This window comes from Zingiber officinale, chromosome 9A (assembly GCF_018446385.1).
Source record: "Zingiber officinale cultivar Zhangliang chromosome 9A, Zo_v1.1, whole genome shotgun sequence".
In the NCBI taxonomy this organism is placed as follows: Eukaryota; Viridiplantae; Streptophyta; class Magnoliopsida; order Zingiberales; family Zingiberaceae; genus Zingiber; species Zingiber officinale.
The window spans coordinates 132761644-132788896 of record NC_056002.1 but is presented as its reverse complement, the minus strand read 5'-3'; the positions used below and the strand labels follow the sequence as shown (position 1 = coordinate 132788896).

General features: G+C 36.4%; 1 protein-coding gene across 1 annotated transcript in view; it reads left to right on the top strand.

Moving 5' to 3' along the window:
• LOC122019819 (two pore calcium channel protein 1) overlaps positions 1 to 27253 on the top strand; it is a 58280-nt gene that overhangs the window by 30002 nt on the left and 1025 nt on the right. The window contains exons 12-20 of the mRNA XM_042577362.1: positions 526 to 591; positions 739 to 882; positions 6988 to 7045; positions 10603 to 10710; positions 16947 to 17010; positions 19648 to 19816; positions 24515 to 24579; positions 24766 to 24856; positions 26702 to 26788. Coding sequence (XP_042433296.1) covers positions 526 to 591; positions 739 to 882; positions 6988 to 7045; positions 10603 to 10710; positions 16947 to 17010; positions 19648 to 19816; positions 24515 to 24579; positions 24766 to 24856; positions 26702 to 26788 — 852 coding nt within the window. The remainder of the gene's footprint in view (positions 1 to 525; positions 592 to 738; positions 883 to 6987; positions 7046 to 10602; positions 10711 to 16946; positions 17011 to 19647; positions 19817 to 24514; positions 24580 to 24765; positions 24857 to 26701; positions 26789 to 27253) is intronic.

Here is a 27253-nt window from a genome sequence, read left to right as displayed (position 1 = left end):
TGCAAATTTATTCTTACTTTTCTAGGCGGCAAGCTAACTCACGTTCTCTTTTGCCAAGTACTCGACACGTTCATGCCTTTGTGGCTTCTGTTGCATGTAACTTTTCTGCAGATTCACTCTAGCCAGAATTTGTTATTATCCATTGAAAATCATATTAACTCTAAAGCTTAAATACTTTTCTCAATGCACTTTATTTGATAATCTCATTTGTATTTCCAAATTCAGTACATATACATTTCTTTAATTTCTAAAGTTTGAAACTAAAAAAATCTAACATCTAGAAATAAGAAATGAATTAAATAATGGACACAATATTGACCTAGAGTAGTTTGAAGATGTATGACTGCCTTAGGACGAGATACTTGACCCCTTATTTTTTGACAGAGCTTGGTGAATAATTTTATATATACAAGTTCTTCTATAACTAATTGTTAGTTTTAGTTGAACTTTTAATTTGGGCACTACATATTTAGGTGCTCTTCAATTCCGCCATCTCAAAATTCTGATTTTGTGTTATTTTCTCAGATTAATTTGGAAGAGTTCACTGATCTTTGCAATGCTATTGCATTACGGTTCCAAAGAGAAGCTGTAGTGAGTCAATCTTTACCTCCTGTCTTTGAGTTCTGTTACCATTCATGCTCAGAGAGATTTAAAATATATGAATTGCCACTTGTTCTGAGGTAGTTACCTTCAGGATTTGGAAAATGCTATATTTTGATACCTTTGGCCTCTTTGCAGCCATCATGGTTTGAGAACTATCCAACATTTTACCGATCACGTCCGTGCGAAATGTTAAAGGCATTTGTTCGCAGCACAACATTTGCTAATATTGTGGGGTTTGTGCTTATAATCAACCTAGTTGCTGTTGTAATTGAAACAACGGTAAGATTAATAGGGATACTTTGTATTCATGTTGATGGATTGCTAATTATAGAGATGTATGTGATAGATCCTTCATATACAGTAAATCAGGACATGCATTTACACCCACCCTTGTGCTTGTAAAGTGTGGAAATAAGCTCCTATAAGTGGAAAATTACCTTCCATTAAAAGTTTTTTCTATTGTTGAATTTTATACCTGAAAAGGTTCCATGCCAAATTCTAAGTTACAATAACTATCCAAAAGGATAGATTAGGTTTTTCCTGAATAACATGCACACTTCTACCCCTTGTAGTTCATTCACCTATTTTTGATCATTTTCTGCTCCTATGAAACAATTACTCTGCAAGTGTTATGGCCATGCTTGTGGGTATTTTTATAGAAATGTTCCATACATCTGCACTTAGGTATGCAGTGCTTCACAACATAATATATGCCTGTACATGCATATGATGGCACATATTGCTTTCACAATTTAGTTACCAAATGAGCTAGTTTATATATTCAGGAATAGAGTACATTGGAGAAGAACATGAACAGTCTGACCAAATATATGGAATGAAACAAATGATAAACGAAGAAATCCTTGCTGATGTAAGAATTATTAAGGAAATATTATTTGATGATTTGGAAAAAATATATTGCTTATGCACTATATGCATTTTGTTTATCATTATATTTTTGTGAAAAATTTTAATATTAAATTTATTATTTTAATAATAACCATATATGCATGACTGTATGTGCTGAAAAAAAAACATGCATAAACACTTTGCTATGGCTAACCTGCATGCCCCTTGCATGCGCTTTTAGGAACCTTGCTGTTAGGTTATAATAGTTATACTACATCTGAAGATGAAACCAATGCATGAGACTGCTGGCACTAGGATGTTTGGTTCCTATTCATTCTTCAGTAGTAGTTCCATCTGGATTGGTACTAAAAAAGTGTGGAATCTTAGATGAGAATCTTGGATGAGTACTGCAAACTCACTAAGTGATCTTACACAGCCAGTATGAGTAAGCAAAAGAATCAGTTATAGCAGGCAAATATATGTTGCATGAACATGTTGGACCCCGTAGTTGTTTTGATGTGATCAACCAAGTTAGGTTGGATCCTGTTTTGTTTTAATCCCTGTGTCTAAGTGTGCAGGAGCTTAGGAATGCAGGAAGTCGAGCGGAAGACGCAGATGGGGAGAAGGATGGCACAGGAAGGGAGCCGACGGGCTCGGTGTGTCTGAGGGACAAAAGAGCTGCGGAAGAGTACACTGGTGGACGAGAAGAACATACACGACGTTCGAGGGATGAGAAGCCGGAGCGGAAGCCTGCTCGAGGAGAAGGTTGGAAATTGGGTTCGAGTGACCCCTATTTCGGTTGGCCGCAATCACCCAAGCGATCGGAGCTTCCGAAGGTCTAAAGGAGCTGGAAAAGCAAGCTGAAGGTGCCCTCAATGCAGTGTTGAGGGCGCCTCCGCCTTCTTCAGGCGGGAGGGCACCCTCCATGCCTTGGAGGCGCCCTCAATGCCATTGAGGGTGCCCTCAAACCAGTTAAAGTGACCGTTTCGCATTTGGATAAAACTTTATCTAAATGGCACGCTGGAGTCGCCTCAAGCCGAAGATAGAGTTTTCAGGCCCTATAAAAGGGCCATGGAGCTAGGGAATTAATCATCAACTCTTGTACTAACTAACTAACAACTCTTAGAGCTTTCAATGTGTAAAAGACTTCTCCGCCTTCAAAGAAGGAGATTCTTAGTGAGCTGTTCAACCGTCTTAGATTAACAACCACCCAGGTTGTAATCAAGTCAACTGCTGAGTCTTCTTTAGTTATGTTATTTTATTGTTGTTACATTTTTAGAGTTGAAAGAAAGAGGAGAGTATTTTTTTTCATTTCAGGCAATTCACTCCTCCCCTCTTGCCGGCCCGTTGCACCAACAAGTGGTATCAGAGCCCAACCGCCTCAGAAGGACTAACCGCCGTCTGAAGCAACAAGATCAAGTCGATGGTCGGACCGACAATTTTTCCACCTAAATTTGAGGGAGATTTTGCATCGTGGAAGAAACAAATTGAGGTATTTTTTAAAACCGATTTTGAAATATTATTAATAATTAAATATGATTTTGTAGCTCCCAAAAATCCCCAAGGGGAAGAAAAAGAAGAGTATCACTGGACCAAGAAGGAGCAAGCAGACTTCGTAGCGAATGGACGAGCCGAGTTCCACCTGCTTAGTGTGCTGCCACCTCAGGAAGTAAATCGGATTGGAAATTACAACTTCGCGAAGGAGCTTTGGGAAAAGTTCTTGGAGTTACACGAAGGGACTTCCGAAACAAAGCTTGTGAGACGGGACGTGCTCCGGAATTAACTGACGAACCTCTGGTTGGAAGAAGGAGAGTCAGTAGCACAACTACACGGAAGAATCAAGGAGCTGATCACTGGACTAACAAACCTCGGAGAAACAGTAACGAATCGAGACGCACAAAGGTATGTGTTAAATGTGTTCCCAAGAACATACGAATGGACAACTATAGTAGATTCCTACTATATATCCAAGGATCTCGAGGTAAGTACTTTAGAAAGTCTTTTTTCTACTTTCGAATTACACAAATCTTGGTGCGCATGACAAAGAAAAAGACCAAGTCAGAACGTTGCCCTGAAGGCAAGGACCAACGATTCAGACTTCGACGAATCAGTTGATGGAAACGAAGCAGCTCTTCTGGTAAGTAAACTCAATAAATTTGTTTGGTATAATAAGTTTAAATCGCAGACAAAGAGAGATTATCGAAACAAAAGGAAGGTCCGATGCTACAGCAACGAAGGGGCACATCAAGATAACTGCCCAAAATTAAAGAAAGGGGACAAGGAGAAAGAAAAGTCTCAAAGACCGACATACTCTAAATGCAAGAGTCTGAAGGCCACATGGGATGAATCATCGTCCTCCGAATTTGAAGTCGAAGCCTACGCCGAACTTGCTCTAATAGTAACCCACCAAGATGAAGATGAGACCTGCTCAGAAATGAGCATAGATGAAGGGGGAGGATCATCAGAAGAAGAAAGTAGCGATGAAGGGGGAGCATAAAAAATTGAGATAAGTGAGGTACGTGCTCTATCTCCCAAACAGTCTTTAAATTTATTAAAAGTCTTGCTAAAGATCTAGTTAAACTAGAAAAGGAAATGCTGAATTAAAATTGAATTTAGCAAAAACATGTCCTCTACAATTGTATGATAATCTAAAATTAGAAAATGAAAAATTAAAAATAGAAATTGAAAAATTAAAAAATGACCATTCATGCTTGAATAATTTTCAAAAGTCAAAACTTAAGATTTATGGAAAATTAAACTGGTACATTAGAAAATATCACGGACAACTTAGAAGAATACTTAAAAGATATGTACCCCCAAATATCTAACTAACCCAGTAGGAAGGAACCTCTATTGAGTTCCAAAATCATATCTAGATTAAACCTTCTGTTAATCAAGGCTTTCAAAAAGAGTTAAATATTTAAATTCCTTAAAAGGCTTTGTCTAGAAGTGGTTGATGATCCCATAACCAAGAAGGCATAGTGCCTCGTCACAGCCTGGAAGCCGATTATCAAATTAAATGTTTAATTGACAAACTGATAATCAATTAAGATAATGCTTTTAAATTCTTGTCAACTATTTAAATGTTTCAATTGTTTGTACCTTGTTTTTTTTATGTGATCAAAGGGGGAGAAATAGGTACAAGTTTAGGGGGAGAAAATTATTATAACTTCGGAAAATAATTTTATTTTAGGTTAGAATTTTTTTTTAAATGTTGCAATTTCTTTTATTGCAATTTTTATGCTTAAATTGTTAGTATGGTAATTTCTTTAAATTATTACTTGTTTGTTTTATCCTAACTTGAACTTGGGTTGATGCACATCAAAAAGGGGGAGATTGTTGGACCTCATAGTTGTTTTGATGTGATCAACCAAGTTAGGTTGGGTCCTGTTTTGTTTTAACCTTATGTCTAAGTGTGCAGGAGCTTAGGAACGCAGGAAGTCGAGCGGAAGACGCAGTTGGCGAAAAGGACAGCACGGGAAGGGACCCGACGGGCTTGGTGCATCCGAGGGACGAAAGAGCTGCGAAAGAGTACACCGATGGACAAGAAGAACGTACGCAACGTTCGAGGGACGAGAAGTCGGAGCGGAAGCCTGCTCGAGGAGAAGACCGGAAATTAGATTCGGGTGAGCCCTATTTCGGTTGGCAGCAATCACCCAAGCGATCGGAGCTTCCAAAGGTCTAAAGGAGCTGGAAAAGCAAGCTGAAGGCGCCCTCAATGCAGTGTTGAGGGCGCCTCCGCCTTCTTCAAGCGGGAGGGCGCCCTCCATGCCTTGGAGGCGCCCTCAATGCCATTGAGGGCACCCTCAAACCAGTCAAAGTGACCGTTTCGCATTTGGATAAAACTTTATCTAAATGCCACGCTGGAGGCGCCCTCCATGCTTATGGGAGGCGCCCTCAAGCCGAAGATAGAGTTTCCAGACCCTATAAAAAGGGTCCTAGAGCTAGGAAATTAATCATCAACTCTTGTACTAACTTCCTAACAACTCTTAGAGCTTTCAGTGTGTAAAAGGCTTCTTCGCCTTCAAAGAAGGAGATTCTTAGTGAGCTGTTCAATCGCCTTGGATTAACAACCACCCAGGTTGTAACCAAGTCAACTGCTGAGTCTTCTTTAGTTCTGTTATTTTATTGTTGTTGCATTTTTAGAGTTGAAAAAACGAGGAGGGTATTTTTTTTTCATTTCAGGCAATTCACCCCTCCCCTCTTGCCGGCTCGTTGCACCAACAGAACATTCAGGCTTTAATAAGATCCTACATGATTTATTAATGTCCATGCAATTACCCTTCTATCATGAAACTTTGTAGGAACTTTGTTCTGTATGAAGAGAATATTAAGCATCTGCTGATTCTAAGATGTACTTAAGCTGTTCATTATCATGTCTTCTGAAGCAGCACTTGATGACCTAATGTTATAATCAAGAAATAGAATATTTTTTTATGCCGACACTTTTAGAAACTCTATCTTCCACATGAAAAGTGAGACTTGAAATCTCATTTTGGTTTGCAGTCTGGTGGCTGATTAAAGTGAGATGGTTTTGTTGTTGGCTGAGTGATTCTGATTGTCACTCACTGTGGGAGGAAATTGAAGAAGAAGAGGTGGAAGAGGAAGAATAAGGAGACTGAGAGGTGGCATGAGAGATGAATAGAAGAATGGAGATGACATTCTTGTTGTGGAGGCTGCTAGGAAGCGATCAAGGTTTATCCATGGCTATGCCCTAGGGTTTGCCAATTTCATCATCCTAACTTCTTTTTCAACCTTGCTAGAGACACATCTGATGCAGCCAGACCATGCTTTCTATAACAATCCATTCATATGAGGGAACTAGGCCATTTAGTGTTTAGTCTAATATCTGGTCTAAATTGCTTAAAATGGAGTTAGTAACATTTTTCCTCATCTATGCCTATAAAACCCTGTCATTAGCCTACAACTCTTCATGTCGACTAACTGCAATGTCAAAATCTCCTCATCTTTATTTTGTGACATTTTGAAACCCGAGACTATCTCCATTATCAATAGATAACTTTCCATAAAACTCATTTTGTCTAGAATAGTCAATAGTCCACTACAATATCAATTGTAATGGCCCACCTAGATGAGACACCTAATGCATTAACTGTGATATACTCAATCATGGGTACAAAATTCTTAATCCAAAGTTAATAGAAGTATGCCCATCTAAACCTACAACCACTACCATTAGCCCACAACTGTCCTTTGGGACTAAGCAATGACATCATGCCTGTCCATCTTTGGCTTACTGATGCATTTCCATTCTGTTCTCTTGGCATTTACATCGAACTGTAGGTGTTGGCCTTTCCTGGCTGCACAACATGAGTTCTTTCATGAATGGAATGATATTTAAAGCATATATTTCTTATGTAATGTTCTTTCCTCTCTCTTTTGACAAAACAATTGATGATAAAATTGTACAGCCAAAGAATGGAAGAACTACTTACAATCGCAAGAGCAAGTCTTCTTTTATGTTGGAACTATCAATATAATAATCTCATGGATATTTATGCTTGCTATCTGCAGCTTGACATACAGAACAGTTCTGCTCAAAAATTTTGGCAAGAAATTGAGTTTTTCTTTGGTAAGAGCTATATATATATATAAATAAAGATTTATGTGATTAACTACTTTCATAATTATTTCTATTCTTGGCACTAGGAAGTTGTTATCTGGAATAAATCAATAACATATGATATTGAATAATATTTTCTTATGATTTTAACACTTAGTTCCATAGAAGGCTTAGATTTACAGTTCAGTTTTATATGATACTGCCTTTTGTTACTTCATTTTATACAATTCTAACTTTTTCCTCCTAGACTCATGTTGTTTATCAAGTTAATCCTTTTAATATCAGTGTAGTAAATGCTTGTAAACAATTTTGAAAGAAAGAATTCATTACTTTTTATTGAACATAACAAGTTGTTTTTATGAGGCTTTGGTGCATTTAGGGGTACAATGCATATAGACTATGATTAAATAGATCTTGTATTGGTGATTTTAGGGTAAAAAAGGGCAGCCTGGTGCATGAAGCTCCTGCTAATATGTGGTTCCAAGAAATAGTCTATTATATACAGCCTTATCCTGTATTGCAAGATGTTGTTTCCGTGACTGTGACCACTAGGCCATATGACGACAATTTTACCGTTGCGTCAAGGCTCCCCTTTTGTATTGATGAATTTAGCAAGCACAAAATTATTGCTCAAATTATTGAAATCATGCATTTGCATGCTTGGTATGGCAATAAAGTACTAGGGATATAAATTTAATTTTCTAAGTATCCTCATGAAACTATTCTTAACATTAATCGATCTGTAAGTATTTAAACCCTAATTGTAAGTATACAAAATAGATAGGATCTATATATAAAACTTAATGTCAATATATATTGTTGGAAAATGATTTTCGTAATCAATTAGTCAAATAGAATCCATTATTCGATAATGGAAAAGTAGTTAGACATAGATGATTTATTTCGTGAGTAGACAGTAATTTCTTGGGTGTTTGCGAAGACTATGCATGGGCCGTCAGTTTTAGTCTAGTTGGTTTGCAATTAGACAAGCGCACAAGCTCAAATATGAGTGTGAAACATTAAAAAAGCCCATGAACTAATATATGCAAGATGCAAACCCATGGGCATATAGGTGTGCACATTGTGGAGCATGAACATATGGATGGTAAAATTTTGATATTGAAGAAAGCAAGAGATTGCATGCAGAACTATGTAGTTGCTCACATGTCTAGGCAGTAGGCTACAATCTTGTTTGGAAGGTAACACGCAAATCACATGGCAAGCTACATGTCAAGCACTACCACATTGTAGCCTGCATGGTAGGCCAACTGTATTGGCTGCTTGCATGGATGCCACGTGGACTTCTTGCAGCTGTATTGGTCAGTTGGTCCTTTGATCTCTTGGTTCACAAGACATTTTGGGCGTATGCGCACCAAAGGACCTCTTTGAGGCTCATGTATGGCAAATTCAAAGGACATAGCCTCTTTCTTAGGCATCTTATTATTTGACTGCATTCATTGCAGCACAGTTTTGAATCTATTTGGAGGGGCTTTAGTACCTCAACTAAATTTGTTTCTAAAATTTTTATCTTAAGTGACACAAATCCCTTGGCATCTCTTTGTTGTGCCCTTCTGTTCCTATAAAAAGAACCTTATTGAATCCTTTTGGAGGGGTTGTAGCATCTCATCTAAATTCCCCTCTAAAATTTTATCTAGGAGGCATACCAATGTGTCTTTTTTTCTTTTCATCTCTATAAAGGAACGGCATTGAATCAATTGGAGGGCTTGTAGTGTCTCATCCAAATTTCTCTATAAAATTTTAATCTAAGCGATGTACCAATCTGCTGGGTGTCTCTTTATTGTGTTTTTCCTTCGCTATAACAGGACTTGTAGTTCTAATCATCCAAACAACTCAAACATTTCTCTCTTCGTAGGCTTTTTCATCTCTTCTGAAGTCCAATGGAGTTTCAAGGCATTGGAGATTCGTAGATTGTGAAATTTGAAATGCTCTTATTCTGAGATAAGTAGCCATTGTCTAAAAGAATAGAACAGTCATTAGAGGAAGTGTGATTCTCCTGTTAGCAGTTTCCACGTTATTCCTCAAGCAGCAGATTGTGAGCAATTCGTTTAAAATCCTGCTTCCTCTCTTCTTCTGCATGTGATGTTGGGATAAACATTATCTTTGAAGTTCGAGAACTTCTTTCTGTGTCGGGATTGCCTAGCATGTCTCCCATCCTATACTACTGTTCTTCCTCCACCACTGATTCATTTTGGATCCTTGCTTCAAGAAATCCAGCACCTCATCTCTTTTTACTTGATCTGCTATCTATTTTAGACGATGCATCATCTAAACAATAAATCTCTATAAGATCCTCCTTCAGCAACAATATATCTTCTAGTATCTCCAAATTCATACCAGTGCTTCAAGAATGTCATTCTCTTCTCCTAACCGTCTCATGACAGTCCTCTTGGCTATAGATCTTCTACCATTTGTCTACCAGTTTAGCAGTATGATGCATCCTTAATTGAAGAAATTTCTATTTACTGTATGATGCATGCCCATGGGGTTGAATAATAATTCAAGATTTTAGAGCTTCTGAACATGTCTGGTGATATCCACTCTTTCTAGCTTGACACCTCATCTCATCCTATTGATATTACTCCAGCAAATGGTCATCTCATGAGCTAAGGGTTTTTTAAAGATCATTGATACTCCATCTTTATGATTCTTTTCTATCCTTTACATGCCTGGATTTTTTTTTACCAAACTAAATCACTAATTGCTCAGTATCCTTTATTTGTGAACTGGAATGTGATTTGTACAAGCATAAGTCTTGAGGATTGTGCTGTTGACAATTATTATTTTATCTACTCTAATAGCTGACTCATCTGTCTAAACATACAATTACTTAGGAATTGTAGCTTGCAGAACCAAAAGGAGATATGGTTCCCAGATTGCTGAATCTATAATGTTTAGAGTACAAATTCGGTCAATTCAATTAAAAAATCTTCAGTTCTTGTTCCCTAGTTGAGTCACTAGAGGTGCTTCTTTGATTGGAATTATTATTTTCACATTATACCTCTTTGATTATTCATAACATACCTTGTGTTCAATCTTTGATTATTTAAATAATATGAGTGGTCCCTCGACATTCCTATCAATCCCATGTGTGTCTATATATATAAAATAATCGTATTTGACATTTGGATTTACACCACACTTATGTTAGATATTTATACTAAAATCTGAATAACATATGTTCCAACATACAAAGACTGATCACAACAGACCGCCTGAACAATCTGCCTAATGGTCCATGCTCGGACATTGACCATAGTTGTGGTATAATTAAAATATTTAGATTATACCGTGTAGGCGTGTACTGATCTTCTACTGGGCTTTTGGTTTACAAATGGACTATATGAACTTGTGTTGACTTGACTGAGTTATTGCATATCAACTCCAGGCACACTTTGAACATCTGAATCTGTGCTCTTTGTTCTATTTACGCTTTCAATGCTATGCTTCTTTAACTTTTTGATTTACAGGTTTGCACTTCAGTATCATACATCAGTAAAATCATGTCTCATTTATTAGATTCTGACTAAATACAATCTATCTTACAGGATGGATTTACGTATTGGAGATGGCTTTGAAAATCTTTTCCTTTGGCTTTGACGCTTATTGGATGGATGGGCAAAATCAATTTGATTTTGTGATTACATGGACAATTGGTAAGTGTATTCATTAAGAAAGTTAATCTATTATTATATTTTTAATTTTTTTGATACTTTTAGTAAATATCGCATTGTTGAAATGCCTATGTATATATAGGCACGAACTTTATTTGAAATTTGACAATCATGATTTAGCCATTTTGCTCCTATTAGTGCGAGGACAGGGTGATCAAGATCAACGGATCACGATAATCCAATCCAAGGTTTGTAGTCTTTGTCTAGTGCCAATTTTTGTCCCAAGAGGACAATGCTCAGTGCCGGAGCATAGGACTTTAAGCCCTATGCCTAGGGCCCAATAAAATTGGGGCCCCTAATTTTTTATATTTTAATATTCTTTAAATCTATTTAAAAAATATTCACTGTTAATTTTAGATTAATTTAAAAAACATCAATTTTAATTTTAGATCATTTTAATTTTATTTATTATTGATTTTTTAATTATATATTGTATTTTTAAAAACCTAAACGACTTTTTCTTTTTGGTATTGATTTTTCAAAAACGTGCGCCCTCATAGTCGTCGATGATCTTGTTCCCTTTTCCTCATTGGTGTTCTCGCACCCTATTCCTCCCTCACCCAGTGATCGTGCCCTTTTCCTTCTAGTATCTTGTGCCCATCTCCTCCCTCACCGGTGATAACCACCCTTTTTCTTATGATCTCTCTTCCTCGATCTTTTTTCGTCTTCCATATAAGAACAAAAAGTAAGGGTTCATTCATTCGATGCAAAGTAGTATGCTAGTTTTTTTAAACATTAAATTGATTTTGATATGAAAAACGCATGAAAACAAAGAAAAACAGAAGAATTTATTCAATCTCAAAAGGTACATTTTATAGATTTGTTATTAATATTAAAAATCAATTGAAAATTTAAATGAAAAAACCAATTGAATTTTCACTAGAAGATAATATTTTAGAAAAAAAGAAATAATAAATTCAGAATTAAAATCAATACTTGATATACTAAATTTTATAAAAAAAATTAAATTTTTTGTCAATGCATAGATAACTTATAAAATATTATTGACAATACTTTTTACTATAGTTTTAACGGAAATAAAATTTGCAAATTAAAATTAATAAAGTTTTATTTATGTTCAATAATATTTCAAAAATGATTAAATAATTTAGTAATTTTATTAGTTAAAAAAGATTTATTATCAAAGTTTGAATATAAAAATTTAATTAGATTTTTTTGTATTTCAAAAAATTAGAAAATTGGATTTTATAATTTTTTTAAAAATATTAATATTACTTTTTAAAAAATATTTTGTTGCCTAGGCCTAAAAAATGATTGAGACAACCCTATGATTGAGACAACCCTGACAATGCTGCAGTTAACCATGCTGCCTTGGGGCAAGGCTTGCAAATTTTTTGAGACTGGAAAGATCTTAAGTTGAAAGATAAGGAAGAAAATATTGTATGATGTGAAAATGAGTATGTAAGCAGGAGAGGAAGGAGATGTCAAACTGCACCAATAATTTCTACTATTTGTTCCTTAGTTAAACTTTGGATTATAAGTATCTCATTTCCAACCATGCAGCTTCTATATGGATGTCTTATGGGTAATCAAACTCTTCAGAGGCAATCACATCAATTTCTTGCTTGTCATGACTCTTTGTATTTATTTCCATCAACATCAATCATCATCAAACTATGTTTCTCAAGACTCCCATGAACTTAGGATTCTTATCCCTTTATACATCTTTATGTAAGCCTCTATCACTATTTATGTTTGAATTTATTAAATCACTTTTTGTATTAATTTTCTAACTAGAATCTATAAAATGTTTTTTAGGTTTTAACAAGTTTATACTTTGTCAACTTATTTTCTCTCATTTTATCATCTATTTCAGTTAAATTTATATTTTTATTTTTTAATATAGGGATCACCCTTATCACTGTTAACAAGTTAAATTTATATGATTAAGGCAGTGATTTTATTGACAACAAAATTTCAAGTAGGTTTCTATTCTGCCCTCACGCTGCTAGGGTCTGCAGCCTATCTCCCCTCCTTTCTTCTCCTTCTTCACTGATGGCCTGCACCATCATCAGTAGTTGGCAGGATATCAATACAATTTTGTTCTTTTCAGCTGAAGACCAATATTGATTCTCATCTATCCTACACAACTTTTTTGTACATCTTTCCTAATAGTCGAACACATCAATCCATGACATTTTATAAAATTTTGTTTAAGCCTAATGGGTACACAATGATTGACCACCTATTTCTTATAAAGTATGGCAAGTTCTTCATTTCAATCACCTCATATCCTGAACTTTTTTTTAAAAAATAATTTTGGAGTCCCCTCGAATGGCTCTAGCGGCTAGCGCATGATGTGTTGCCACCATGAGGTCTGAGGTTCGAATCTCGGCAAAGCCGAGGTAAATGTCTCCCTTATGTGCTAGTCACTATTCCAAAGGCTAGTAGCCGCTCGTGATTTACCTCCTCCGTGTTGGCCCTGGGACGGGTTGGCGGGGGCGAGCGTATTCGCCTTTTGCCACCATTATAATAACATTATGAAATTTGTCTTGTGGTGCATTTGCAAATTATCATTTCTTACAATATACCAAATGTATATGATTGGTAACAAGTCATGGTAAAAGGGCCTTTGTTGTGGTTCCTATCAACAATGCAGCATACACATCATATGAATGCAAACAACGTGTAAATGCATGGTTGCACAACTAATACAGCCACATAACTGATAAAAGCCCAATTATTATAATAATCACATTGTATCTAACATCATTATTACATGCACTACAACACTAACTATTATACCTAACAAGTGCATGATCAAAGAAATGTAGATGAAAATTCAAACACCTCATACCCAATACCCACAGGCTATGTACATTATAAGATGACATTGTTTCATCATATTAAATGTGAAAGTGATAACTCAATTAATTTGATGGCCTTTTTACCTCTATATTTTACTAGACGACAGGCATGCATTGGCTCTTATACACCATGTATTTACAAGTCTGTCCTCTCCTTTCCACCTCAGCTTATACAACCTAGCTTGTTATAAATTCACATTTGACCACTTTTAGACTTGCTAGCTAGTCATTAGGATTAGAGTGTCAAACGAACCGACTTGTAGCCGGGGGGCGTCCCACTCCGGCCATTTGACGGAGTGGGGCGGGCTGATCCGCCATCTTGGCAGGTTGGGAAATCCTCAACCCAAGGCGGATAGCGAGCTAGGCGGGACAATCCACGAGCCCATCAAAAAATAATAAAAATAAAAATAATATATATAAAAGATTATAAATTTTTAAGTTTGGGTTACGGATTGGCAGGTCAAACCCTCGGGCCAACCCACGCGGGTCGCGGGTCCCGCCTGGACCCACTGGGTTGATAAAATTTCAACCTAACCCACTTAAATTGTTTGGTAGGGCGGGTCAATCTGACGGACCCAACTCAAATTGGCAGCTCTAATTAGAATTAACAAAATATGCATTTATTTGTTTGAACTTTTCCCTAGCAATATGACAAACTATCTATGTTTTATTCTCATAAAAAAATCAATTTGAAACAATGTCCATGACAACTTGATCATTGCAACAATGTAGATTCATTAGATTAGAATGACCAATACCTGACTTTGTCATTAATTGTTTGTTCGAAACAAGCTCATATGTGGCAAAGACTGTAACCTTGTATTTTCTACCATTGTGCTTGATCTACACTCTTCATATTTGTTTTCTAAGTTATCATAAGACCTTGTAAAAATTACAATTACATGATGTCTTGATGTGGATCATCTAATGCTGGGATTACCAGCACAACACATCTGCGTTACAACTCAGAGGTGGAGCTTTCTCTTGATTTTGGAAAGAAAGCGCACAAACAACCCTTTCTTAACTGTTCCCATTCCTGCAACTTGTTGCTTCCCAACTCAGCAGTCTTGCCCCTAACAAAGGGGCGCAGATCCTACCATGATAAGAAGGCTTGTCTGTGATGAAAGATTGATCCAAGTATGTTGTTTCTCTCCCTCTAAGTTGGTACCTTGAAACAAATTGGAAGGAATCTTAGGGAAATTACAATGAATCAAGGGAGAAAACACCAACTTTCATTACCTCGACAACTTACCAAGTGATAGCTTAGCCAGAGAAGGGAAAGTACAATTAATTCACAACTTGCTGCTGAACACAAGCAAAAAGGGTTGCTCTTCTATCTGCCAAAACCACTGCACCACTGCCGGTGAGTGACTGATGTTACTCACAAGACATCGACAACATAAGGGAGAGATCAGTGTATGTTTTTGGCTTGAAAGGAGGAAGAATTTTGCATGATCTTTAAGCTTGGGGAAGATAATTATAGAGGGAAAAAAAAATTTGGATGATGGCGATTTCAGTCTCCTCGGAATCATGGTCCCTGATGACTATGCTTCTGAATGCACACAATCTTCCTAAATCAAGAGATATGATTATAGCATTCCAAATCAGGCAAAGGGAATAAGCTTTCTGAGATAGGATGTGATGACTAATCACACCATGCAAGGTTTAAAATTTCTACCCGTGCTGAAATTTCGGTCCTGGATTAGAACGATACGGTTTTAGTACCGTATTGTGCCGTGCCGATATAGTTTCGGTATTTTTTAAATATAAAATATATTAATTAAAAACTAAAATACTTAACATAAATATTTTAAAAAAATAAACAATATAAAAAATAATCTTTAAAAAAAGGAAAAGATATGAAAATAGATAAATAAATAATTTATTATAATTTTAAAATTAAAATAAATGGAATATAAAATTAATTAGATAATTTTATTAGGGTTTAATAAAATCTCTTTAGATTATCTCCATCATAGCTAGGAGTTAATTAACCTAAGTTTAATTAAAAAAATCTGAAATCCGATACCACTCGCAAGCTCGCACGACTTCGGCGTTGTCGCGGGTTGCGTGACTAGCCATGGTCGCGGAGATTGCGTGACTCCTTCGGCATAACCGCGTTGGTCGTGCAACCCCTCTACAATGATCGCAGGGTCGCACGATGCCTCCACAGCGGCAGCGGAAGGGTTATGCGACCCCTTCGCTGCTATTGCAGGGTCGAGCGAATCCCTCCGCTGTAACCATGGGGTTGCGCAGGACGTCGCAGGTTTGGTGTCAGGGTCGTGCCGATGCTGGTCGCCGAGCGGAACGAGATGTTTCGTCTGTTTCGCCTGTTTCACCTGTCTCGGCACGACACTTTAACCATGACACCATGATCTAATTCACTTCATGATGAACTCAATTATAAAAACTTTCCAAATCAAATTGAATTTACCTTAAATTAAGAAAATTAATATTATGTCTAGGTTAATTTACAATTAAAAACAAAGTATAAAATGTATGCTTACTCCAAAAGCCTATGCTATTAGAAAAGAATCAAATCTAGTATTTTACCTGTTTAGGTTTGTTTTCTTCTCATTTTGTATTGATTTCCTCAAATATCGTGAACGATTGGTTTAGGGGAGCTTTGACACAACGGTAAAGTTGTTGCCGTGTGACTTAGAGGTCACATGTTCGAGCCTCGAAAACAACCTCTTGCAAAGCAGGTAAGGTTGCGTATATAGACCCTTCCTCAAGACCCCGTATGGTGGGAGCTTCGTGAACCAGACTGCCTTTGTTGTGAATGATTGGTTTCTTTGTCATAGGTGTTTGTTTGAACTCTCTAAATTAATAAGCAAGCTGCTATTTTGACTAAATTCTCACATCAATTGTAATGCAATAATTTTTTTTTATTCATCTCTGGAAAATTTTCTCTCCTAAAAGTTTCTATTTTTTTGAAAATGCTCCCATGTAGTTTTTGAATCACCATAATACCCTCTCAGATTGTCAAATTCATCTCACTCTTAACCATTAACACAATTAATTTCTCTAACACAATAATGATGCGGCAAGAATGCCATGCCTATGCCACTTTCGGTCAATAGTATTAGTGGCTGGGGAGTGAAATGTCAAGAGTTTGAAAAGTTCAAGGGATATTTGATGAGACTGAAATTTTGGCAATATTTTGTGGGATATTTTTAAAGTGGATGAACTTTAGGGTACGAAATGAAAATTTCCCTTTTATATTTTTACAATTGGTATTTACTTATGTTGAACATCATACAAATTGAAAATCCATGGAGATTTTGTAAAACATGAACTGTCTCTAGATTCGTAGAGTACAGCTTTTTCTAATTGTTTTTATGTATTTGTGAGTATGTAACTAATCTGACATGCATATTTCTTCTGCAGTTATAGGAGAGACTTTGACTTTTGCCTCCCCGTCTACGTTTCCTTTTCTTTTGAATGGAGAATGGTAAAGGACAAATAGTATAGATCTACTAGTACAATTTTGCACATTGGGGTGATTTCAAATTGTATTCCATTTCTTTGCTTTAACTTTGAAGATTCTAAAAGTCTGGAGTTAAATATTACTTGTCCCTTTCCCAAAGGGTAAGGGGCTAAAGTTTTAAAATAAATTTCATGATGTGATTGATATTTTTGTGGGTTTTAAAATGGAAAAAATTATCTACAACCATAGCAATCTTGTAAAAGACATGAATCAGCAGTTATTACAGCTAGAACTAATGGTAGTATAACTACAAGGTTAGTTGTAACTCATCTTTTACATAAACGGAAAACTTGCCAATTATATTCTAGATGCACCTTTATTATTATGTTTTCGCAATAATAATTGTGATAATAAATGAGAATTAATTTAGAATAAATTCCAATTTTGAATTATGGAGATATGATTTTTAAATTAAAGATTCCAAGTTAGTAAAACTATAATTAAATATGTGAAATGGAACACTATGAATAATAATGAAGGACTAAGAATATTTAAGATAGATAAAAAAGCATTCTATATAGTCAAAAGGTTTAGATGTCTCAGATTTATTATTTGAGGACAAGAATAATTAAGTTCATTGCTTTAGAAAATGCTCCTTGTGCTCATATACCTGCGTATTGTTTCAATCTATCACACATGCTCTGCTCTCATATTCTCAAATGACTGCACATTGATTTATTTTTCAGTTGGTCCATGCATAGCAATTTACATTACTAGTTCAGTCCAACTTATTGTCTTAGGATTAATCATAATGAAAAATGATTAATTCTAGTTGATCTTTATTTTAATGTAACAAAAAGAATTATCAGCAATTATAAAATAATTGGAAAGAAAAAAAATGAGATTACACTTGAATAATTCGATGTGTGATTTAGCTATAATTCTATGGGAGCTAGTAAACTATCTCAACCAAAATATACAATTTCACTTATAAGCTTCTAGTCATGCACAAACCATATGGTATATTGCATTGATATAAGGTGACGTTTTTTTGATTCAAACCCTGCATGAACTTTTGTAAGTGATCAATGTATTCTATTAAATTAACTAAGACAATCAGCATTGTTTTTAATAAAAAAAATATTTCTCAAATTTTTTTTTTATTTATCTCTCTCTTCTCTTTCTAATTTATGAAAATGGAAGTAGATTAAAGTTAAACCTTGAATTATGGATGAAACTTAGAAGCTGAAGTTTTTGAGCGGTACTACTGAAATTGAATACACAAAACTTGGTTCCAATAATAAAAACTGAATCGAGGGAGAAATTAAGATTAATGAATATCAAATTTTTGGAATCGTGGATCTATTATTCAATAATAATAATTAGTTACTCATCAAGATATCATTAACATGATAAAGGGTGGTTATGGACTGAAGATTCAAGAATCTTGAATTTCATGTGATCATTATATGTTCTCAAGATTATGGCACAACATAACATACTTATAGATTAGAGTGTTGCCTTATTATGAAACAATACATACAAAAATTAACATAACAAAGATGAAAATGCTAAGATAGTTACATGGTAACTGGAAAAATAAATTATTATCTAGAAGCAATTAGGTGCATCTCCAATAGATTATAGAATGAAAGAAGGTTGACATGCTATGGAGATGTTCCTTCACGTGATCAAGGAAATCTTATTTGAGTTGAATTGATTAGAGTGAAAGCTATATGGGTAGAGGGAGACTGAAGAATCATATAAACAAGTGATTTAGTCATTTGAATTTTAGTAGTGATATAGCCTTTCATAGAGATCAATTGCCTGAAAACATATGTATGAGGTAGAGGGAGACATTTTTATTTACTGCAGAGAAAACTGAAATTTTATGAAATGAGGTTAAAAGATTGGACAGGGCTTTGTTTTCTCTAATAACCTAATTATTCATTGGTTGTCTCTCTTTGCTTGGACATCTTCTCTTCAATGTTGCTTTTGGAAGAATACTTCAGCACTTTATATTCCTTAATAACATAATTATTTCTTGCTTTTGGAAAAATAGTTCACCGCTTTGTACTCCCTAACAACACAATTATTTGTTGTTTTGCCATCTTAACTAGTGATATAGCCTTACATAGTGAGTGCTGGAGGGAAAACATATGTATGGGGTAGAGGGAGACATATGTATCTCTGCAGAGAAAACTGTAATTTTTATGAAATGAGCTCAAAAATTCAGACAAGACTTTGTTTTCTCCAATGACCTAATTATTAATTTGTTGTCTCTTTGTTTTGATATCTTCTCTTCAATGCTGCTTTTGGAAATAGTTGAGCACTTTGTTTTCCCTAATAACCTAATTATTTCCTGTTTTGATATTTTACTTGGAACGGTTATTTTTGCTCAAGTATATGTTGATAATTAAAATGGTTCAAAGATTTGTATATTGCTAGAGGTAACTTTACATAGGGTTTAAAGCAGACTAAGATCCATGGTAGATGGCCCCTAATATTCCAGACTTGTTTGTCTTGCTTGCCATGTTTAGATCTTGATACAATTTTGAAATGTAACCTTTTTTCATAGTAATGCTTCCTACAGTTAATGTAGCTGGTGTTAAATTTTTTAATACATAGCAGAAGATAATGATAATCTGTATGTGGATGCAGGATTCGCTACCTTTTGATTGCTAGGATGCTAAGATTATTGAGGCTTCTGCAACATGTCAAGCAGTACAAAGCATATGTGACAACTTTCCTGACTCTTATTCCTAGTTTGATGCCATACCTTGGGACTATATTTTGTGTGCTATGCATTTATTGCTCACTTGGAGTACAGGTATTGTATTATTGAACAAACTCCAATTGTCAGTGTAACGCCATCAATAATTTGAATTAAGATATTATACCATTAATGTAAAATTGTCAAGTGAACTTGTGCTATACAGCTATTGAATATCACAACTTAAAAATTAAAATTTCTCTGCTCAACATATTTGTGCCTCCTATAATGATGTTGTGATAATGTTGGTGTTTGGTAAGTAATTCTAGTTCCATTTTAGTTTCTACTTTGGGCATCATACATGTTGTGATAGACATTGCACAAATTTGGTGGTGTATCCATGTCTACTTTGGGAACAATATCTAAGTTTGATTGCCACAATAGTCCGTGTAAACTCCCAAAATCAGCTTTGAATGATACTCTTCTAAATCTCCTTTCCTTCCCTTGATGTTCCATACCAAAGGCTCTGCCATTCCTATCTAATGAGAACCCCAATCATACTTTGTGGTGATGAAGCAACTTCTAGGGTATGCCATTTGTGGAAAAATAGGTTGTCTAGATGCAACAGCTTATCTTTATCTTGTTTCTTGTTGAGCATAATTTAAGGTTTTGTCCCATGTTGGTTGACACAGGCAAAACTTTTTGTTCCCTCGATCAACGGGCATTCGGAACAACCAACACCACTAAACTCCTTGGTTAAATCTTTTGCAAGCTCAAATGAGGTCACTAAGAGAGGATGAGATGTGGTTGCAACGATAGGATTGAAAGAGTCGAGAAAGAAGGGGGGGGGGGGGGGGGGGGTGAATCTCGTTTGTTTAAAAAATTAGCTTTTCGTTTCGTAAAACCGAATCAAAGTAGAGGTAGCAGCAGAATAAAAGCAAAGGTAAAGCCACAATCGGTTTTACTTAGTTCATAGTCCAGCGACTATTACTTCAAGGCCCGCGATCCTTGATCGCTTTCGATGGGCAACTACTAAAGTTCTCTCTAAAATCTTTTAGAGAAGAAGTAAGCTCGTACAATATGGAGGACGATAGTAACAATACTACTATCTACTTAAATGAATGCAAGTATAATAAAAATATACTGACAACAAGAGTGAAAGATTAGGCATATTTGTCGGAGAGCCTCTCGGCATTATAGTATCATCACTTGCACCACCAACAACAGTAGTAGCGAGATGGAGCGATGGAGGAATTGATTTTGAGCCTCGAACCTTGAGGCTTTCTTTTATAGGTATCGTTCGGTCAACTAAAAGTCTGTTTTGCTGAATCTTTTATGTGTACCGCTGCTCCCTTGTTTGCTTTGATCTGATCTGATCTGATCGTGTAAATCACGTTGTTTGGTAAACAACTTTATCCGTCGATGGAACCTTAGATTTCCTTTCCTGCACGATCCGATCTGATCGTTTGTCATTACCATGTTTGATCTAATTCAGTCGACAGATCCTCTTTTTCCATATTTGCTAGATCTCGATCTTATCCGTGCCAAGCTATTCGGATCGCCTCCATGTTCCCTCGATCAACCTGGATCTTTGTTTTTCTGCAAAACAAAGTTAGCATAAGTAGAATAATAATAGTAGTCCTGCAAAACAGATTTAGATAATAGTATGCATGAGTCATATCGACAGTTAGGACTATCTTGATCTTGACTTAGAAACCTCCATTGTTTTTTTTTTTTCAGTCGGATCATCGCTTAAGGTTTGTCCCGACTGGGACATGACCCTCACCACTCCACTCCAAGAGCTTATCTTAACTTACCCGCCAACCATAAGACATCTGCTCAATGTCTGATCGACATAATCCGCTAAAACTTTTTCTGTAATACTAAATTAGCACAATAACAATAATAGTAATGCAAAATAGTGTTGGTAAAATGATGTGGATGTCGAGGTGGACGCCTTTGTTGGACGCTACTATAGCCGGAAGCATATAAAACAAATTAGCTACTGCTATAGTAGAGTAAATTAGCTATTGCTTAATTCGTAGAAACAAATAATGACCTAATTGAACTACTACTATAATAGAAACGAATAATGGTCTAATTAGATTTTCTATTTTTGATTTCTTGTTTCCTTTATAGGTTTGTCTTTCCTAAATCGTGTCATGTTTGACTCCTTACATAAGGAGTATTATTATTAATAAAGAGAGGAAGAAAAATTGAGTAATTGGACTCTGTTTAGGACGAATCTTTCTCCCACCCTTCCCCTTTGCGTGTTGCATGACTAAGTCCAGATCCGGATCTTGACCTGTCATTCGATCCTGCACCCGAGACCATAACAACTTGATATCAAAGCCAATTATGGGTGGCACAAATCCTATCACTTCCAAACTCGATGCCTTCATGGAAATATTGACCTCAGAATAGCAAGTTTTCATGGAACAGATCACCTCCTGCTAGCGAGGACTAGAGGAGTAGAGGGCCAAATTATCCTGTACTATTCAAGAGACAAGACGACGGTCGATGCCTACCCCAAATAGCCCTACCAGCGTTGAGTGTGGCCCTTCCAAAGCCGCAAAGGTCAGACCTGAACCAACGACACCATGGTTCTGTAGTACTCGAAGTTGGAGTTCCCCACCTATTATGGAGAAGGGGATCTGGCTGTGTTAAAAGGTGCGAAAAATTCTTTGCCAATTAATGGATCATAGATGCCAACAAGGTTGGCTTTGCTGCCTTCTACTTGGTAGGGGAAGCCCAACTTTGGTTTGATGGAAGAGCCAGATATGACTTGGAAGCAATTTAAAGACCATTGCCATGCCCACTTTGGGCGGCCTATGAGCAACAACCCTAGGAGAGCTAGCAACTTTGAAGCAGACAACCCTAGTTCCAGTCCCACCTCGCTCGGATCTTGGACTTCTGACCATGACAAAAGGTTGACTTGTTCACTATGGGGCTAGTCGAAGATCTCCATATCGACATCGAACTGCAGAAGCCTGGAACCTGGGCATTGCAATGAATATGGCCAGAGCATTAGAAGAGGCAGTGCTTCCATCGAGGCGGGGGCCACTGTGCACAAATTGTGGCTGGACCACAACCAACCTCAACACGAGCAGTGGAGGCCCTCCTTTGGCAAAGACCAAGACAACGGGGGACATCAGCAAGGAAACTCCACCTGCTTCATTCTTCAAGTGTCCGACCCGTGCTGAGATGGCAGAATGGAGAGCTAAGGGCCTCTGTTTTAATTGTGATGAGTCCTACTCCATGGGTCACAAGTGTAAGTTCCTGTTTTGGATTGAAGTGTCTGATGATGATAGGGAAGGTGAGGAAGAGGGGGAAGTGGACTCGAAAATTTTCCTCCATTCTATTAGTGGCATTATACCCCGCTTTCGAGCTTGAGGACAAGCTCAGCATCGAGGGGGGAGTGATGATGTGGATGTCAAGGTGGACGTCTTTGTTGGATGCCGCTATAGTCGGAAGAAAATAAAACAAATTAGCTACTACTTAATTAGCTATTGCTATAGTAGAAATAAATTAACTATTCCCTAATTAGTAGAAACAAATTATGACCTATTTTAAATACTACTATAGTATAAACAAATAATGACCTAATTAGCTTTTCTATTTTTGATTCCTTGTTTCCTTTATGGGTTGATTTTTCTTGAATCGTGTCATGTTTGACTCTTATATAAGGAGTATTATTATTATTAATAAAGAGAGGAAGAAAAATTGAATAATTAGATTCTGTCTAGGACGAGTCTTTCCCCCTCCCTTCCTCCTTACGTGTTGCATGACCAAGTCCATATCCGGAGCTCAACCTGTGACTCAATTTTGTACTCGAGACCATAACATAAAACTATACTTAGGTTTACAAAATCCATCGATCGGTGTGATGTCAACCGGAAATTGTTCAATCACACTTGCTTGGAGTTCACTCCTCCACAACTCCTCATATCTAGGTTTCCTCCTTTCAGGGTTTTCCTTTCTTAGAGTTCACTCCTCCAAGACTTCACATTATCTAAGGTTACCTCCCCTAGGGTCTTCGCTTATTTAGAGTTCATTCCTCTAAGACTTCTGATTACCTAGGGTTATCTCCCCCTATGATTTTGGAAGGGGAGCCTTGGCGCAACGGTAAAGTTGTTGCCATGTGACCAAAGAGGTCACGGGTTCTAATGTTTCCCTCTTGCAAAAAGCAAGGAAAGACTACGTACAATGGATCCTTTCCCGGGACCTCGCATGGCGGGAGCTTTGTGCACCGGGCTGCCCTTTTTTTTTTTTTATCTCCCCCTATGATTTTCTCTTACTTAGAATTCACTCCTCTAAGACTTCTCATTACCTAATATTACCTCCCCCTAGGTTTTCCCTTGCTTGGAGTGCACTCCTCCAAGAATTCTTATTACCTAGACTCCATTAAACATATTGTCAAACAAACATCAAAATCTTGGAAGTCGATTGCACCAACAACAATGACAGGCAAGAAGCATGCATTAACAACTAACAGTAGGCACCAAGGAGTGTTTCATGTGCAAGTAAGGTAAAGTGGTAGCACTAGAGTGCATGCAAGAAGCAGGTAATGTACGAGGGGCAATGACCCGTGTTTGTTTACTCACCATTTTTATATTTGTGAAAGAGATGAAATTTATCACCATTTTTGCTTTAGTGCACAGACAACATATAACTTTCATTCAATTTTTTATTTTAAAAAAATTACTGAAACGAAATTGTTCACTTGTCTTATGATACTAATGAAGATTTCACACTTGCACAAATTTTATTGTTTACTGAATTATCAATAATTGCATTTTTTTTTTTGTTTCATAGCTTTTTGGCGGGATTGTAAATGCTGGAAACACTGAACTGGCGTCTACAGATCTTTCTGATAGCGAGTATCCTTCTGTTCATTTTTCCTATTTTACTAAATTAATATGTATCACAGTTCTAGATACTGCACACACACTTATTCCATCTCATATTTGTATTTTCTTCAACTGCTATAAATATTTTCTCAAGATGTGGTTTAGTATTTAATATTAGTCAACATTTTGGCTATTGATTCTTCTTTAACTGTTTAGCTATTTGCTTTTTAATTTCAATGATTACCCAAATGGGATGGTAACACTGTTTAATTTGCTCGTGATGGGAAATTGGCAAGTATGGATGCAGGTAATGTTTCCTACAAACTTAGGCATATTGTTTGTTATTTTGATTACAGATTCTTTGGGCTTCCATTTATACTATGATTGTTGTTTTGTTTGTTCGAGAATATTGCCCATACCTAGCTGCCGTACTGTTGAACAAATGACAACATGAGGATCATCATGGAGTCACTGGAAACAAGTATTCAGATCACCCACACATTTAATTCAACTGACATAGAGGCATTAATGGATGATTTATTAGATGACCTTCCACAATGATCTCAAACTAGTCAAGACATTACGGCTTGGGCCTAGGTTTGAGAGATCATAAAACACACTAGTGGATGTCAAACAAAGAAAAGTTAAATGTTGAAGACCCTAATTTTTTGAGAAATTCTAGCACGATGTTAAGGTTGTAAGAATCCATCAATGTTACTCATGAATTTAAATCGGAATTCAAGTTTGAGGAGAAATATTCCCACATATTTTTGGTTCATTTTACCTTGGAAGGGAGTGAGAAGGAAAGGAGGAAAGGGAAGAAGAGAAACATGGCGAGAAGGTGGAAAGAGGAGAGGAGTGTGTTGTTTTCTAGGTAACAGGAAGGAGAAGAAGAAAATGAGCTAGGTATGAAATTTACAAAATATTGTCCTCTCCATGAGTATGCATTCCACAGACATTTCCTCTTGCTCGACAATCACCCTCTTCTAGTGCAGGCCCTCCACATCTGTGAACCTTGGACCATCTATCTTCCTCCATTAGGAAATCACCACTCTTGGAATAGAGGCTATGTTGGCACCAAAGTTTAGCTCCTTCAACCTTATGGCTCTAGCAGGTGCCATGACCCTGAACCAGTGGCCTTCGATTAGTATGCTGCCCTCTTAAATTTGCATCCTTGGCTAGTGAAGGAGTTGTGACCAAAGTCAACTGCCTGTTGGAGAGGTGGATGTAGGTTGTATGGCAATAAAGGATGAGGAGGAGGCCAGATGGGCTTGGGGGAGGCTGTTGTGGCAGAGGTTGATGAGGTGGAGATGGTTTTTGGAGAGATTTGCAAAGGAATAAGGTAGAGAGGGGTCAGAAAAAGTAGAAGACGGATGGTTTTTTCATCTATTAACATTTAGGCGTAGTATTAAATGTAATTACTTCATCCATTAATTCTTGAAGAACTCCTCTAAGCTCTTGAACCCGGTTACACATTTCGCCACACTGTAGGACTTTTTATATGCAAAAATTCCTTTTTTGAGCATCAGTGAAGGTTTCTTGGTAGAATTTTTCTTAAAAGGCTTCCTGAAAGGATACTCACATAACGAGCTGACATCTTACTCTAAAAGCAGCTCTTCCAAACTCCTTACCATGCCAATGAGTGCATCCGCTGTTGATAATTAGAACCCACTCAAACAAGAGAGTTGACCATGAACTTCTTGGCCCCCCTCAACAGTCAATAACTTTTACACCCATGTTAATAGTGTTTCACTATTCTAAGCCTATGAACCCCTTTCATTGGTATATAACTCACCATGTGAGTCTAAACTAGAGTGTTACACGTCTATATTTTTGTGGTATTTTATCCCTGTACAATACTTCTAGAATTTAATTTTAATTTAAGTTCCCAATCCCAAATTATATATAAATAAAATCAATATAAAATTTTAAAAATATGATTAAAAGTAATTAGGAAAATCCTGAAATCAACACATTGAAATATTGTTCTTCTAGTCAGCTTTTTTGATATTTTTCCACTGGCCTTCTATTACAGTGCTTCGTGTTAATTCTATCTAAAATGCATTATTTTTCATTTGTATATGTTGAAGTACTATAACTTTGTGAGTAATTAATAAACCATATAAATCCTCATGATTTACTTCTTTCACAGAGCTACAGTGAATTGACTGGAACATATTGGACACTTATATACTTCATCAGTTTCTACCTAATAACAGTCTTGCTGCTTCTTAATTTGGTAAGAATCTCGTTACCATATTTCAGTTAAAGTCACTCATGATCAGATAAGTAGTGTGCTATGTTAGGAATACTAAAAAATTTCTACTATGTTTTTTTAGTAATTGTTGATATTATTCTTTGGACTTGTACCCAAAATTCGGTACTTGGTCTTGGAAAGAGTTGCAGAGCTGGACGGTAATGGTGGTATTAGATCAGAAGATTTTCTTTCTCTAATATCTCTATGTGAAAGAAGATTGTGGTGGGAATGGCACAAATGAGGTGTTGGTGACTAGCAAGGAGACAACTTTTGACTTTATTTTCCCTCTCTTTCTTTCTGATCCACCTTTCAGTCTCTTTTCTCTGAACCAATACATTTTTGGTGGTAGATATATCCCCCAGGATAAGTACTAGAATAACATGTCCATATATGAAGAACAAGCAGTATCTATAAGATTTCCTCAAGGTTCTAAACCCAGACTAGAAA